Source organism: Rhincodon typus, chromosome 8 (assembly GCF_021869965.1).
Source record: "Rhincodon typus isolate 14 chromosome 8, sRhiTyp1.1, whole genome shotgun sequence".
In the NCBI taxonomy this organism is placed as follows: Eukaryota; Metazoa; Chordata; class Chondrichthyes; order Orectolobiformes; family Rhincodontidae; genus Rhincodon; species Rhincodon typus.
Genome location: NC_063339.1, coordinates 11,924,147 through 11,940,185, shown reverse-complemented (window position 1 = coordinate 11,940,185; position 16,039 = coordinate 11,924,147). Strand labels below are relative to the sequence as shown.

General features: G+C 40.9%; 1 protein-coding gene across 4 annotated transcripts in view; it reads right to left on the bottom strand.

Annotated features, from left to right (window-relative positions):
• vipas39 (VPS33B interacting protein, apical-basolateral polarity regulator, spe-39 homolog) overlaps window positions 1–16,039 on the bottom strand; it is a 57,441-nt gene that overhangs the window by 32,669 nt on the left and 8,733 nt on the right. For all 4 annotated transcript variants that reach the window (XM_048599819.1, XM_048599817.1, XM_048599818.1 and 1 more), the window contains exons 5-6: window positions 15,086–15,154; window positions 13,526–13,590 (exon numbers count right to left, since the gene is read on the bottom strand). In XM_048599819.1, coding sequence (XP_048455776.1) covers window positions 13,526–13,590; window positions 15,086–15,154 — 134 coding nt within the window. The remainder of the gene's footprint in view (window positions 1–13,525; window positions 13,591–15,085; window positions 15,155–16,039) is intronic.

The following is a 16,039-nucleotide window of genomic DNA, read 5'->3' as shown; positions in this document are numbered from 1 at the left end:
CTCTGCTCTCTAGTTTTCAATTCCCCATCCCTGGGAAAAAGACTATATGCATTCATCCTATCTATGCCCCTCATGATTTTATACGCCTCAATAATGTCACCCTTCATTCTCCTATGTTCCAAGGAATAAAGTCCTATCCTGTCCAAACACCTCGTAAATCTTCTTTGCACATTTCCCAGTTTAACTATGTCTTTCCTATAACAGGATGACCAAAATTTACACAATATTCCAAGTGCGGCCTCACCAACGACTTGTACAACTGTAACATAACGTTCCAACTCCTATACTCAATGCTGCAACCAATGAAAGCCAGCATGTTCTCCATAGAGAAAAGATTTCAAAGAGGTTTTCAAAATCATGACTGGGCTGGAGAGAAAAGAGCGGGAGAATACTTTTTCTCATGGTGAGTAAAGTTATGGAATGCACTCCCTGGAAATGTGAGGGAGGCAGGTTCAATTGAGGCATTCAATAGGGCACTAGATGACTATCTGGATAGAAATGGTGTGCAGGCATCTGGAGAAAAGGCAGGAGATTGGCACTTGGTATAGAACTGATGCAGGAATGATGGGCTGAATGGCCTTTTTTGCACCGTATCAGTTGTGATTCTGTACATCTAACGACACAGATAGGCAGCCCACGTAACAACAGCAGATTTTGTTCCCTAATGGACATTAGAAAACCTAATGGGTTTATATAATAATCGATGATAGTTGTCAATGTCAGTCTCACAAAGGTTAATGCTGTTGGCTGGGGTTAATTAATTGATTGAAGATGTAAATATAAAGGAGGATAAGGGGATTCTTGTGGTGCCTTACCTCTCCTTATCTCTCAGCCAGAAAGTCTAGGTTCAGGTCCCACCTGCTGCAGATGTATACCATATCGTATCTTAACTGATATACTGAATGTGATTTTTTTTTAAGGTAGATTGGCTGGAGTGGGGAGAAAAGGGAACAGGTGGTACTAAGTGCAGTAGAAGCTGGGTAACCGATGGTCAATAAATTCTATCCATAAAGGCATCTTGAGTTCTATTCCTGAAACAGAGTTGGATCCAAGTTAACATTGGTAGCAGTAGATGGGTGCCCAAAGGTGAAGATTGAGAATTAGGAGTTTTATTTTTAACTGAAATTCTGAGACAAAGATCTTTGTATCCTCTTGAGTCATAATTCTTACTTTGGATAAGAATAAGACGGCCCTCAATAAAAGTTCTAAATTGGAGGAAGACTAATTACATTAGTATCAGACAGGAAATGGAGAAATTAGATTGGGAGCAGTCATTTGAGGGTAAATCTACGTTGGACACATAGGAGTCTTTTAAAGGCCAGTTGATCTGAGTTCAGGACCAGCAAGTTTCTGTGAGGATGAAAGATAGGGATGGCAAAATTTGGGAATCCTGAGTGACAAGAGATATTGAAAGTTTAGTCAAAAAGAGAAAGGCAACATATGTAAGGTTTAAGAAACTGAAATCAGACAAGGCTCTTCAGGAATACAAAGGAGGCAGCAAAAATCTTAAACAATGAATTAGCAAAGCTAAAGGGGGCCATGAAATGTCCTTGGCAAGTAGAATCACAAAGCCATGGTGGGTTAAAGGTCCAATTCCTGTGCAGTCCTGTTCTATCTTCTTCAACAGGAGGTTATAATTTGACTTATTTTTAAGAAGAATGGTCAAAAGGTGTCAGGATACAATTTCCAGCACTGTTTCATGAAGCTGAATGTGATTATTGTGAAAAAAATGAAAATAATACAGATACTGAATACTGCCTTATCAAAGGAAAAACAAAGAACAGACTTGGCACTGTCACCTCCTACTAGAAGCATCATCACATGTAAAGTTGAAAAATTGGACGCCGAGGAAGGTTTGGATAATCTATTAACATTTATGGGCAAAATGTATAAGAAAGATAGTCTGTTAAATGCATATGAGACATGTTCAAGCCAATAAATTTGGAAAGCTGAACTGTTGTTCCATAGAAGAATATGTAATGGAATTTAAGAAACAATGTACAAATTTGAAAAATTGTATATGGAAATCCTGATCTCAGTGTTTTCTTTAAATTATTGGCCATGCTAAAGTGTTGGACATGGACAGATTTCTAACATTATTGGGATCAGATTTTCAGAAAGAAGCATGCTTTTGGAGCAAACGTCTGAAGCTTTAAAGTAAATTCTGGGAATTTACTTTTATACAAGGATTCAATGATGGCAGCAATTCCTCACTGTCAGTTACAGACCACAATCACCTATATGAAAGGAGAATCTTAACTAAAAGGAGTGAGGACAGACATACATTTAGCAATTGTATTAAATCAGCAGGAATGGAGGAACTATAACAACAGAATAAACTCCAGGAATGTCCAGAGATAGTCAACAGGTGTCTTTTATATGACTAAAAATACTATTATGTGATGAATTAATCCTAAATGGAACAATAAATTTTTTGAAATTATGCAGGACACAGAAGATTTGTAACGAGAAGGTGGTGATACTGACCAGGCAGACAGAATTGTTACAAGGAGCCTCATTCAATCCAGTAATTAAGGTTTTAATCATGGACTCATTCAAAGATGTGGTTTTGGGCAGTCGATGTATATTCATAGCATGTGGAATGATTGCTTAAATTGTTACTTAGACTCCAAATAATAAAGACTGAAGGAACTTTAAGGCATTTGAGAGCTCTGGTTGCTTCAGGTTTGGGCTTTGACAACATGCTTTAGTCACTCAGAAGAGAGGTGATTCCCTGTGAAATAGCTGTGGTTAACTGTTTTATCAACATAGACATGGTATCAAGTGAAATAACTATATTGTTGAGCAGGCAGTATAGGAAAAGAGCTCAAATGAAACTTGCAATAGAACACAACAAGATTAATTTTGGCAACCCAATGCATTTATAATTTTCACAATCTGGATATCATCATACTTCGTGAAAGATCTCACGTCTCTCATCAAAATATTACAGTGTTATTGGCAGCAGACAATAGGATTTTAAAGGAGGAATGACTACTTCTATCAAAGCTAAACTGGCAATTTGCCCATGCATAAGATCACGGATTAAAAAGTCTATTAAAGGTTACAGCAGTAAGATGAGGAAACTAAACCTGTAGAGGAGACCAGTGAGAAATGTGATATCTGCAAAAAGGGACTCCACCATGGCCCATGGCAAGTCTCCCATTTAACAAAGTGTGGCAACGGGTTAAAGAAAATATTTACATCTTGCATGTTATAAACATGGCAAATACACCTAGCCAGTCTACAATATATAGTGATGAGAAAAGAGTATTCGTGGACAATGGGATAGGTGTATCCTGGCTAGATTCTTAACTAACAACGGGGAAACTTGACAATGATTAATTCAAGGACATGCCTGAGAATATGAACATTGTGATAATGAACACAGCAACACAACATCCCTTTAGTCAGGATGAAGTGTGAGAATGAAATCACAAAGTGAGAGATGAGATATTTCATTAAATTCTAGCAGACCAAACAAGTTGTAAGTGAACATCTGCTACGCTGGCATGGGTAGTCCATGCAAAGAACTTTCTACAAATGTTTGGGTGTTACAGTCCCTCTCAATTGGTTTCTTTGGACAAATCAAAAAGATTCCTTTGGCAATGAATAACAGGTTTGGGAAGGGACTACAATTGGTTCCACTTTGGTGAACGCTTGAATTTCGTCCATGCAGTGACAGCATGGTATTCATCCAGACAGATTTTAGAGAAAATTTGGAGACTTTTAAGTAATTGCATAAGACCATCAGAAATGAAGTTTAATCCAGGGAACAGAGAACAAAAGGAGGTTAGAAAGAGTGCAAAAGTCTGGGCAAGTTCATAGGCAATGATGAAAAACAGCAATGTTACAACATGGGAACAAAACCTTTTAGGGTGCAATCCTCAAAGTTGACTGGGACTGATTACACACTTGTAGAATCTAAACAAGTCCAGAAAGTGATTAGGCACCATGGACTTCACACACATATGTTGGGCCAGACAATGGCAGATGAAGGATTCACTGAAGATGGACACAGTGATTCTGAGGGACGGGACTCTTTTTGTCCCAGAGGCCAACTACTAAAATTGGCAGTAAAGTCACATTTATGCCTGAGGGGCCAGTGAATAGAGGAAGGCTACCACTACAGAGAGGGCAGTGAAAGCCACAAGGAAATACAAACACTGGCTAAAGGTACAGGAAAAGGGACAGAAGGTAAGACCCATGTATTGAGAAAAATTGAGGTAAAAATGTGGAAGCACAGAAATCATACTATGAGTTCTGACTGTGGACTTGGAAGTGGACATCAACCTAAGAAAAGATCCACAAAGGAATTCTGATCAAAGGAGGGGGAGATCTTACAGTGGCACAAAAAGTGACAGGAAGTCAAGTAGCTGTCATTGTTTGATGAGAACAAGGATCATGGGGTAGACTGTAATCAGAAGTAGAAGCTGTTATGATTAGGAAGTTTCAGCGACTACAAACAAAATAGAAGGAAAAATATAGCTGGAAAGAATTTGGTATATACACAAAGGTGCCAGATATGGGACAGTCAGTTCCATCATGCAAATTGATACACACAGGAAACATGCTCCCTGATGGGACAAAATCTTTTTTGAGACCACCTAAAGAAGCAGATGATATTGAGGGGAAGCTATTGAAATTAAACAACTATGTCTACAGGTTAAATGATGCAGTGAACGTCCTGCATCTTTTACTTAAATAGACCCTGTTGAAAGCTGGTCATATTCAGTCAAAACGGATCTAGCTATGTTCTACTAGTATCACAAACAGAAACTAGCAGGCATTTCTATGGCGGTGATTTTCTGTGTGGAGATTCTATAGATTTTGAATGTTGTGCAATAGAGAAAAATAAAAATTTAAGATTGGAAGTCAGGCTTTTGGTTGGCGAGGTGGGCTGTAAATATATAGGTTTAAATATTATGAAGTGTAGATTATGAGTAACTTTGGAGCAACATCTTAATGGAAATTGTTACAACCACATCTCATTAAATCGGGCCAGGTCCTCTCAGAAAAACAAATTCGCATCCAGAAAATAAACAAACAATCAGTTGAGAAGTTTTACTGAACAGTTAAACTTTTTTTTAAATAGGAACTTACTGCAGAAAATTAGAGAACAGAGAGATTTGGGAGTTCACAAAATACTAGCATCCAAGTGCAGCAGGTAACAGGGGAAGCAAATAGCATATTGGTCTATATTTCAAAGGAAATGGTGTATAGAAGTAGGGAGTCTTGCTAAAAGTGCACAAGGCTCCAGTTAGACCACAATTGGAATATTGTGAACTGTTTTGGGCCCCTTGTTTAAGTGGAGATATTGATATTGGAGGCAGTCCAGAGAAGGTTCACCAGACTGATCCCAGGTGTGAATGAACTGTATTATGAGGAGAGGTTGAGTGGGTTAGGCCTGTACTTATTGGAAGTTCGAAGAATTAGAGGCAACTTTATCAAAACATACAAGATTCTCAGGGACTTGACAGCATAGACACAGAAAGAGGTTTCCTCTTATAGGAAACTTTCAGACCAGAGGACATAATCTCAGCATAAAGGGTCACATATTTGAGACAGAGATGAGAAGGATTTTCTTCTGTCACAGGGTGGTGACTCTGTGGAATTCTTTCCTGCAAGGCTGAGATAGACAGATTTTTACACAGGGAATCAAGGGTCATAAGTAAAAGGGACGAAAGTGAAGTTGAGGATCATCAGATCAGCCATGATCTCACTTAATGGCGGAGCAAACTTGATCAAATGAATGGCCTACTTCTGCTCCTATGTTTTATGTTGTGCACTCTGACTAGATCGATGCTAGTTATGATGTACTGGAGAGGAGAATGATGAGGAGACAGGCTGCATTGAGGAAGTCTTAACAGCAACCTAAAATATTAACAAAATTAAGCTCAGAAAAAAAAGCACACTCAAATTTCCGGCTTTGGGTAACCCAGAAGGTATGAACTCTAGTTCATTTTATAGATACTTGACATGAAAATCTTCCAGAAGGACTTAGAATACATCTACATTTGTCATTCTTGGCCAGAAGGAATAATAAATGGGCTGGAAAACCAAGCAGATTAAAAAAAGGTTGGTGAAAATACTTTATCTGCTGAAATATTGATGCTATTAGAAGCTATAGATACAGGGCTATACTTATCCAGTATTCTAAGGAAATTGCATACAAGAGGCAACCTCCATTATGTTAATAACCGTTCTCTTTGGGATAATGTTTATTTGACGAAACAGCATGACTAAATAAAAGTGAGGATTCACCTTGCTAGCATAAAGAAAATGCAAGATAGAAAAGTGATTTGCAAAATAAAGCAGGTAGATGTAGGTCACCAATTAGCAGAATGTTTCATGATAAAATTTAAAGGAATTATTAGACATCCTCGAAGAGGGATGTCTGGTGGTAAACAGGTTATATTAATATAAAGAAGAAAAAGTTTTGTTTTGGTTATTTTATGGTTAAATATGTTTAATTTTTTGGTTTAGATAAAGGGGAATATGGAAGATTATAAGATGCATAACACTGAAAAAGTTATTTTTGTTTACTTTTCATTAACTTGTTTGTATGTCTAAAGAGGAAGTAGAATGTGACAGTATAGTAAGGGTGAAGCTGCTCAATGGGGTTAATCAAATAAGCAACTGTGTAAATATAAAGGTAGAACAAAAGGCGTCTTGTAGTGCAGTGTTCATGTTGCTACCTCATGGCCAGAAAGTCTGGGTTCAAGTCCCACCTGTCCTGGATGTGTGTTGCAACTTGTCCAAACATGTTTATTAAAAATAATTTTGAAAGGATGCAATGGTAGCATCCTTACCTCTGGATCAGAAAGTCAAGTTCTATCTGCCATAGGGCATAGGACATACTAAGCCCAAACAGATCAACTAAAAATAATCCAAAAAGCTCTTGTTAGAGCATTGTGGCAATAATGTCAAAGCCACTGGCTCAATCCCTGTCCTTGCCAGGGACATTGGTGTGCTTTATTGGAAGTGCTGACCTTCTGGATCTGTAGATGGGACTAAATGGCCTGGCGATGCAATAGAAATCCATTACAGTCTCCTGGTGGAGGCTTGCGTTCTCCCAACTGTGTCTGTAACCTTTACCCTGATGTGGGCTGTTGTGGCATTCCTGCCTCAGGGCCCGAAAGTCCGGGTTCGGAAAGTGACACGTGCCCCAGGGGTGTGTCATAACATGTCTAAATAGGCTACTAAAAACATTTCAAGGAAGAACAAGTGGCATTGGATGTGGTAGGAGATGGGTGACTGAATAATCAATTAGCTCTGTCCACCAGAAAAAGATCAAATTCTTTTTTGTCATCTGTTTCAGATTGGAGTTATGTTTTTAATTCACTCTCAGAATCATAAAATACACAGACAGGCCCTTCTGCCCATCGAGTCTGCACAGACATGGGATGTGGGCTGAACCAGCATTTACTAGCAGTCTCCAGCTGCCCTAGACAAAGCAAGTGGTGAGCCTCTTTTTTTCAATCAGGTTAATCTATTTAGTGTAGGTGTACCCACAATGCTGTTGGGGAGGAAATTCCAGGATTTTGACCCAGCAACTGTGAAGGATAGTGAGTGGTTTGGAGGGGAATTTGCAGGTGGTGGCATTCCCATTATTTGCGGCCCCTATCCTTCTAGATGATAGCGGTCATGGGTTTTGAAGGTGCTATCTAAGAAGCCTCTGTGACCTTGTGCAGTGCATTTTGTAGATGGTACACACTGCTGCTACTGAGCATCAATGGGGGACGGAGTGTTTGTTTGTGAATGTTGTGCCAATAAAGCAGATTACTTTGACATGGCAAGTTAACAGTCAGGATCACCACAACAGACTCACTTTCAATTCCAAACATATTATCTGAATTTTAAATTCCACCAGCTAGCATGATGGGATTTTAACTCAGAGCTGTAGCCAGGGCCTTCGGCTGACTGGTTCAGTGACATTGCTAGAGCCACCACCTACCTTGTATACACAATTAGCGTATGATAAAATTCCAGGATGGCTCACAGACCTGCCAAACTGTTAGAAATTAAAAATATTTTTGGCAAGATTTTTGGTGGGGAGGGTTGGAGAGAACAATCTAGTCAGAGTGCACAACATCAGACACAGGAGCAGAAGTAGGCCATTCAGTTCACAATGCTAAAGTAACTTCTTTTAAAAGGTTAGAGGAGAGATGACAGAGAGGTGACAGCAGTTTGGAACTCATTGTCTGAAAGGGTGGTGGAGGCAGAAACCCTCAACTCACTGGGGGGTGTCTGGAAATGCACCTTAAACGTCACAACCTACAAGGCTATAGACCAAATTCTAGAAAACGGGAGTTGACTGGGTGGCTCATTTTTCAGTGATGCAAACACAATTGCCAATGAATAGATTTTTGACTGACAATGGAGGCAAGGGTTATGGAGTGCAGACAAGAAAGTGGGACTGAGACCAGAATCAGTTCAGCTATGATCTTATTGAATGTTGGGGTAGGCCTGAAGGTCCAAATGGCCTACTCTTTTTCTCTTATTGCTACGGCCTCATTCTGTACCATAACCTTTCATGATTCTAAGCTCCTTAATGTATGGTTGTCCAGACAGAGTCTGCTGCTGCCATAAATCTCGAGTTCTCCAGTGGTGACAACTATCTCTAAAAATTGCTTAAAAAGATTAACCTAAATACTCCTATCATTACTCTCTTTGAAACATATAAAATTCTTCAGGGAGTTCACAGTGCAAGTGCTGAGTTTCCTCTGCGTGGAGAATCCAGACTGGGGATCATATTGTATGAATAAGGAATTGGCCACTAAAGAGGAATCGTTTCACTTAAATAATTGAGAATCTTTGAAATTCACCAGAGAACTATGGATGCACAGTCAATGAGCACGTCTAAGAATGAAATCAACAATTGTATGAACATTAAGGGCTGTAGGTGTGAATTGCAAAGTGGAATTGAAACACTTTAGAAGATCAATCACAATCTTGTGGAACAGTAGAACAGGCTAAAGAGGCGATATGCTCTCCCCCTCTGTCTACTTCTTCTATTCCAAGTCAGAAGTCACACGACACCAGGTTTAGGCCAACAGGTTTATTTGAAATCACAAGCTTTTGGAGTGTAGCCCCTTCGTCAGGTGAAGTCAGAGTGAAGCACACAAAACACAGAATTTATGGGCAAAGTGATCAAAAGATCATACAAATGGTGCAAGTGGAGTGTCATAGAATAAGTCTCTGCAGGTGATCGAAAGTGTTAGACGGTGTGAATAAAGAGTCAACAGCTGAATAACAAGCAGAGGGATAACCTATAATCCGATTAAATGAGACAGAGAGATAATTATAAAAAATTTCAAATAAGGTGGTGGTGCAGACAAACCAAATGACTGGATAACATGGGAATAAGAGTTGCATGCCAAGAGTCTAACCAAAGAAATAAGTAATCCAAAGCTGTCCAAACTAATTAAGGAGGAGAGATCATAACAATTTATCAAGGTGATGTTGTCAAAACAGCACAGTAAAGAAGATTTTATAAATGGTGGAGTCACACCTCTCGCACAGTCCTCAATCATCTTGTACAGCAAACACTGCAACCTTGAAATCGAGATAGAACCCATAGTGTCAGCTTGCACTCAGGATACAGCGGACCAGCAACAAGACACTGCCAAACAGACATGGCAACGGCACTACACCATCTACATGCACACCAAGAACAAGAAACTGGACAGACTTGCATCACCATCAGCAGTAACCAAGCCTCCCCTGGTACCACAGTTGAAACCGGTACCACCACAGGAAAATCCATCGTCAACTTGCCTGACTACACCCTTCAACCAGACGAAATCGAAGTTCCCAGCTGAGGGCTCATTTTCTGCCCCACTACCAAAATGGACCCCAGTGGTCTGGCGGCAGACACAGAACAATTCATCAGGCAAATGAAGCTCCGGGAATTCTTCCACAAACCCCAAGATGTCAGCAGCAAGCCCAATGAGACAACCAATGAACTGGATCGGTCGACAGAGAGATCCGTGGTGCATTGACCAAAGAAGAGTCAAATTGGACCTCTCCAGAAAGCCTCTGCCCTAGGCTCAACATGTATGCTCAAGGCATCAGGAGATGAGTTAATGCCAGATTCATCAGCCACGCTCACAAGATAGTGCAGAACGTCACCCAGGAACAAAGCAATGTCATCCGTGCTCTCAAGACCAATTGCAACATTGTCATCAAACCAGCAGAAAAAGGAGGAGCCATTGTCATACAGAATAGAATGGACTTCTGCAAAGAAGCTTACCGACAAATAAACAACCAGGAACACTACAGACAACTACCTGCCAATCCAACCAAAGAACACACCCGTCAACTGAACAAACTGATCAAGACTTTTGATCCAGACCTTCAGAGTATCCTATGCACTCTCATCCTGTGTACTTCTCACATAAAAGACTTCTACTGCCTTCTGAAGATACACAAAGCGAGCACACCTAGACGTCCCATTGTATCGGGCAATGGGACCCTGTGTGAGAACCTCTCTGGCTATGTTGAGGGCATCTTGAAACCCATTGTACAAGGAATCCCCAGCTTCTGTTGTGAAACCACAGATTTCTTACAGAAACTCAGCACCCATGGACCAGTCAAACTAGGAACATTCCTCGTCACAATGGGCATTTCGGCACTCTACATCAGCATCCCCCCCCCCCACAACGGTAGCATCACTGCAACAGCCTCAGTACTCAATATCAATGATTGCCAATTTCCAGACGCCATCCTAAAACTCATCTGCTTCATCCTCGACCACAACGTCTTCACCTTCAACAACCAATTCTTTATCCAGACACACGGGGCAGCCATGGGGACTAAATCTGCACCCCAATATGTCAACAATTTCATGCAGAAGTTTGAGCAAGACTTCTTTGCTGTGCAGGACTTCCGACCAATGCTATACACCAGATACATTAATGACATTTTCTTCCTTTGGACTCATGGTGAGGAATCACTGAAGCGGCTACATAGCGATATCAACAAGTTTCATCCCACCATCACACTTACCATGGACTACTCCTCAGAATCAGTCTCATTCTTGGACACAAATCTCCATCAAGGACAGACACCTCAGTATCTCACTCTACTATAAGCCCACAGATAACCTCACGATGCTGCTTCCACTCTAAACATATTAAAGAAGCCACCCGCTACAGACAAGCCCTGTGCATACACAGGATCTGCTCAGATGAGGGGAAACACAACAGACACCTAAAGATTTTGAAGGAAGCCCTCATAAGAACGGGATACAATGCTCAACTCATTGTTCGCCAGTGCCGACGTGCCACAGTGAAAACCGCAATGACCTCCTCAGAAGACAGACAAGGATAAGGCTGATAGACTACCCTTCGTCATCCAGTACTTCCCTGGAACGGAGAGACTACACCATGTTCTTTGCAGCCTTCAACATGTCATCGATGACAACAAACATCTCGCCAAGATCAGCCCTTTGCCTCCACACCTCGTCTTCAAACAGCCACCAAACCTTGAACAGACCATTGTTCACAGCAAACTACCCAGCTTTCAGGACAACATCGACCACAACACCACACAATCCTGCCATGGCAACTTTTGCAAGAAGTGTCAGATCATTGACATGAGTATTACCATCACGCTTGGGAACACCATCCACACGTCGACGGCCACTCAAGTGACTCGGCCAATGTTGTCTATCTTACAGGCTGCAGGCAAGGATGCCCCGAGGCATGGTATATCAGCGAGACCAAGCAGATGCTATGACAATGGATGAATGGACACTGCACAACAATCATAAGAACATAAGAACTAGGAGCAGGAGTAGGCCATCTGGCCCCTCGAGCCTGCCCCGCCATTTAATAAGATCATGGCTGATCTTTTTGAGACTCAGCCCCACTTACCCGCCCGCTCACCAAAACCCTTAATTCCTTTACTGTTCAAAAATTTATCCAGCCTTGCCTTAAAAACATTCAGCAAGGTAGCTTCAACCACTTCACTGGGCAGGGAATTCCACAGATTCACAACCGTTTGGGTGAAGAAGTTCCTCCTGACCTCAGTCCTACATCTGCTTCCCTTTATTTTGAGGTGATGCCCTCTAGTCCTAGTTTCACCTGCTAGTGGAAACAATCTCCCTGCCTCCATAATCTTATATGTTTCTATAAGATCTCCCCTCATTCTTCTGAATTCCAGTAAGTATAATCCCAGCCTACTCAGTCTCTCCTCATAATCCAACCCTCTCAACTCTGGAATCAACCGAGTGAATCTCCTCTGTACCCCCTCCAGTGCTAGTATATCCCTTCTCAAGTAAGGAGACTGCACACAGTACTCCAGGTGTGGCCTCACCAGGACCCTGTACAGCTGCAGCATAGCCTCCCTGTTTTTAAACTCCATCCCTCTAGCAATGACAGACAAAATTCCATTTGCCTTTTTAATTACCTGCTGCACCTGCAATCCTACTTTTAGCGATTCATGCACAAGGACACCCAGCAGCGTGCTGCAATTTTTTACCCTTTAAAACATAGTCCATTTTGCTGTTATTCCTACCAAAATGGATGACCTCACACTTATCAACATTGTACTCCATCTGCCAGACCTTTGCCCACTCACTTAGACTATCTATATCCCTCTGCACACTTTACTCTACCACTCAACTTAGTGTCATCTGCAAATTTTGACACACCACACTTAGTCCCCAACTCCAAATCATCTATGTAAATTGTAAATAATTGCGGTCCCAATCGCCAGACAGGATTGTTAGCTCCCAGTCGGGAAACACTTCAGCGGTCAAGGACGTTCAGCTTCTGATCTTCGGGTAAGCGTCCTCCAAGGTGGCCTTTGAGATGCACAACAATGCAGAATTGCCGAATAGAAACTGATAACCAAATTCTGTACCCATGAAGACAGCCTCAATCGTGTTCTTGGGTTCATGTCACGCTAATGTGACCCCACCACACTGTTCTGTATTTATAAAATCTTCCTTACTGTCCTGTTTTGACACCATCACCTTGAGAAATTGTTGTGATCTCTCCTCCTTAATTAGTTTGTACAGTTTCGGATTACTTACTACTTTGGTTAGACCCTTGGCTTGAGACTCTTATACCTATCATGTAATTCCAGTCATTTCATTTGTCTCCAGCACCTTATTTTTGATCTTTTGTAATTATCTCTCTGCCTCATTATAGGTCATCTGTTTGCTTGTAATTCAGCTGTTGACACTTTACTCACACTTTTGATCAGCTGCAGGGACTTATTCTACGACGGTCCACTCACACAATTTGTATGATCTTTTGATCTCTCTGCCCATAAATTCTGTGTTTTGTATGCTTCTCTCTCACTTCATCTGACGAAGGGGCTACACTCCAAAAGCTTGTGATTTCAAATAAACCTGTTAGACTATAACCTGATGTTGTGTGATTTCTGACTTTGTCCACCCCAGTCCAACAACGGCACCTCCACATCTTATATTCCAAGGTTACAATATATATAATCAGTTTAGCATTCAGCCAGTATTTTACAAAGACAGACTAAATCGATTCATACCACCCACCTTGTAATCGGCCTTTGATTTACGAAGATCCGGTGCATAACTTGTGTTGGTTGAGCCTACAATAGCTGGCACAGAAACATTGAATAGCAATTAACATCTTGACAATTTAACAGAAAGCAATCTTTACTTTGCTTTTAATTTCCCTTGTCCTAATGTTGAGCACTGCCTCAGGTGACCAATTCCTTCATTAAAACTTGTCCATCTGACATTCTCAGTACAGCCACTTTATCAGCATCCTATTCAGCACCTTAAAAATTCATACTACACACCACCAATGCACAATAACATGGACAACACTTATACAAACACCACCATCTACAAGTTCCCTTCCAAATGTCTCACACAACATACAGAAGCATCAAAAATCTGGAATTTCCTCCCTAATAGCAATGTGGGTGCACCTAGAGCACATGTACTGCAATGATTCAAGTAGAGGGCTCAGCAATAGAGGCTGGTCTAGTTAATGAGGCTTATATTACATCAGTGATTTTTTAAAAAGACTCACTCAAAGGATGGCTCCCACAGGGCCCAAAAGGGATTCTTGAGGGAATGGCTAAAGGGCTTCCTATCTTTCTGCCCACATGGCAACCTTCCCTCCAATTCTTGCTCCTCCCTTTTTAGAGGGGGAAGAGGGTGAATTGCACAACCCGATCCTGGTAGCACAGCAGAAATTAGACAGACCACGTGTAGACAGCAGCAATTATGAACCTACTGCTTTGCATGCGGTCATCCCTCTGATGAGCAGACTTTAAAAAAAAAACCCAACACACACTCTCACCAATATTTTACACAATTTTAATTCTTTCACTTCAAAAGAGAGGAGTGATGAGCCGAGAATCAGAATGGCCAGTAGGGTGTGTGAAGTTGATTCTATAAATAATTTTACAGGGAGTTTTGAAAGCACTGTAGCAAAACCGTAAGTAAAGGTTGGCAATTAGGGGAAATTATTACACAACATGAAGAAATTAGATCAATCAGGAGAGGATGAACAAGCTGGGTCCACATTCTGCAGGAGTGACCCTGCTTTAAAACTGTTCAGACTCAGTTCTGACAAAGGTCACTGGACTCAAAATATTAATTCTGTTTTCTCTCCATAGATACCACCAGACCTGCTGAGTTTCTCCAGCAATTTCTGTTTCTATTTGCTTTAGATCTCTAACATCCACAGTTCTTTTTTTATTCTATTTTCGCCAGGCTGACCCGATAGAGGCTTTTAAAGTTATGGAAGGGTTTGATACAGTAGATGTAGAGTGTTTCTGATTGTGGAGGGGACCAAAACTAGGGGCAGGAATATAAGATTGTCACCAATAAACCAAGAAAGAGAAACTTCATTATCAGCAAGTGATTTGGAACTCACTACTGCATGATTGAAGCAATGGGCATAGAAACTCATTTGAAACTTTTGATAAATTCAAAGGAGAAAGGGATAGGTTGTGGTGATATGGTTACATTAAAAAGGGTGGGAGGAGGTTTACATGCAGAATAAACTCAAAATGGGCCAATTGGTCTGAATAGCTGAAATCTCTGATCTAAATTCAATTAAACACCGGACAAACTTACAATCAGAAAGTGACTGGAAACTCCCAGGCCGGCCGATCCCAAATAAAGCGTTTGACGAATCCCTTTTACCTGTGAAATAAAACAGTCCCAAAGTCAGATGAATACAAGACAGCCCAGGACTATCACTTATTCCACTTACTTTGCAAGAATTATACTTATCCATCATCAGAATAACTTGGCAGTAACTCTGGTCACATCATCTTTCAGACTTTGAGATTTAACTGGATTCATACTTTAATGGGGTTGCCACTCTTTCTGTGATAAAATACATGCATGTGTTTTTAAAAATCCATTAATTGACTTTCTGCTTGCCACAGATCCACTGCAACTGCATTACATCCAGTGATTCTGGCATCAGGAATAGAAACTAAAAAAGCATATAGCCAAAAGCAGAATTTGCAGCATTCCAAGGCAGCTACAGTAGGGATTCCACTTCAGAACAGATCAAAGATTCTACATCCTAACCAAGCTATTTTGAAAAGTCAGGCAATGAAGGATAGAACTAGAGCGAATCTTTAGTGAGCCAGGTGTTTTTTCCAATGAATTCATGGTCATTACTAGATTTTTAATTCCAGATATTTATTGAAGTCAAATTTCACCACCTGCTCTTTTGGGATTCAAATCTAGGTCCCCAGGAAATTATCTGGGTCTCTGGATTAACAGTCCAGTGATAATACCGCTAGGCCACCACCTCCCTTTTCCAAAAAGACATTCAAACATTCCAAGCGTGCACTTCCAAACCCAACACCACTGTTTCAATTTTTACTATTTCCCTGAATTCCCAGTTAATGCTCTATCTGCATACAATTAAGCACAATTAGTTTATAATTGACACCAACCTCCTCAACTATTCCGCTTGCTGAATGATCTGCACAAAGCACTCCTAGGATGTGAGATAACAAGGTGTAGAGCTGGATGAACACAGCAGGCCCAGCAGCATCATAGGAGCAGGAA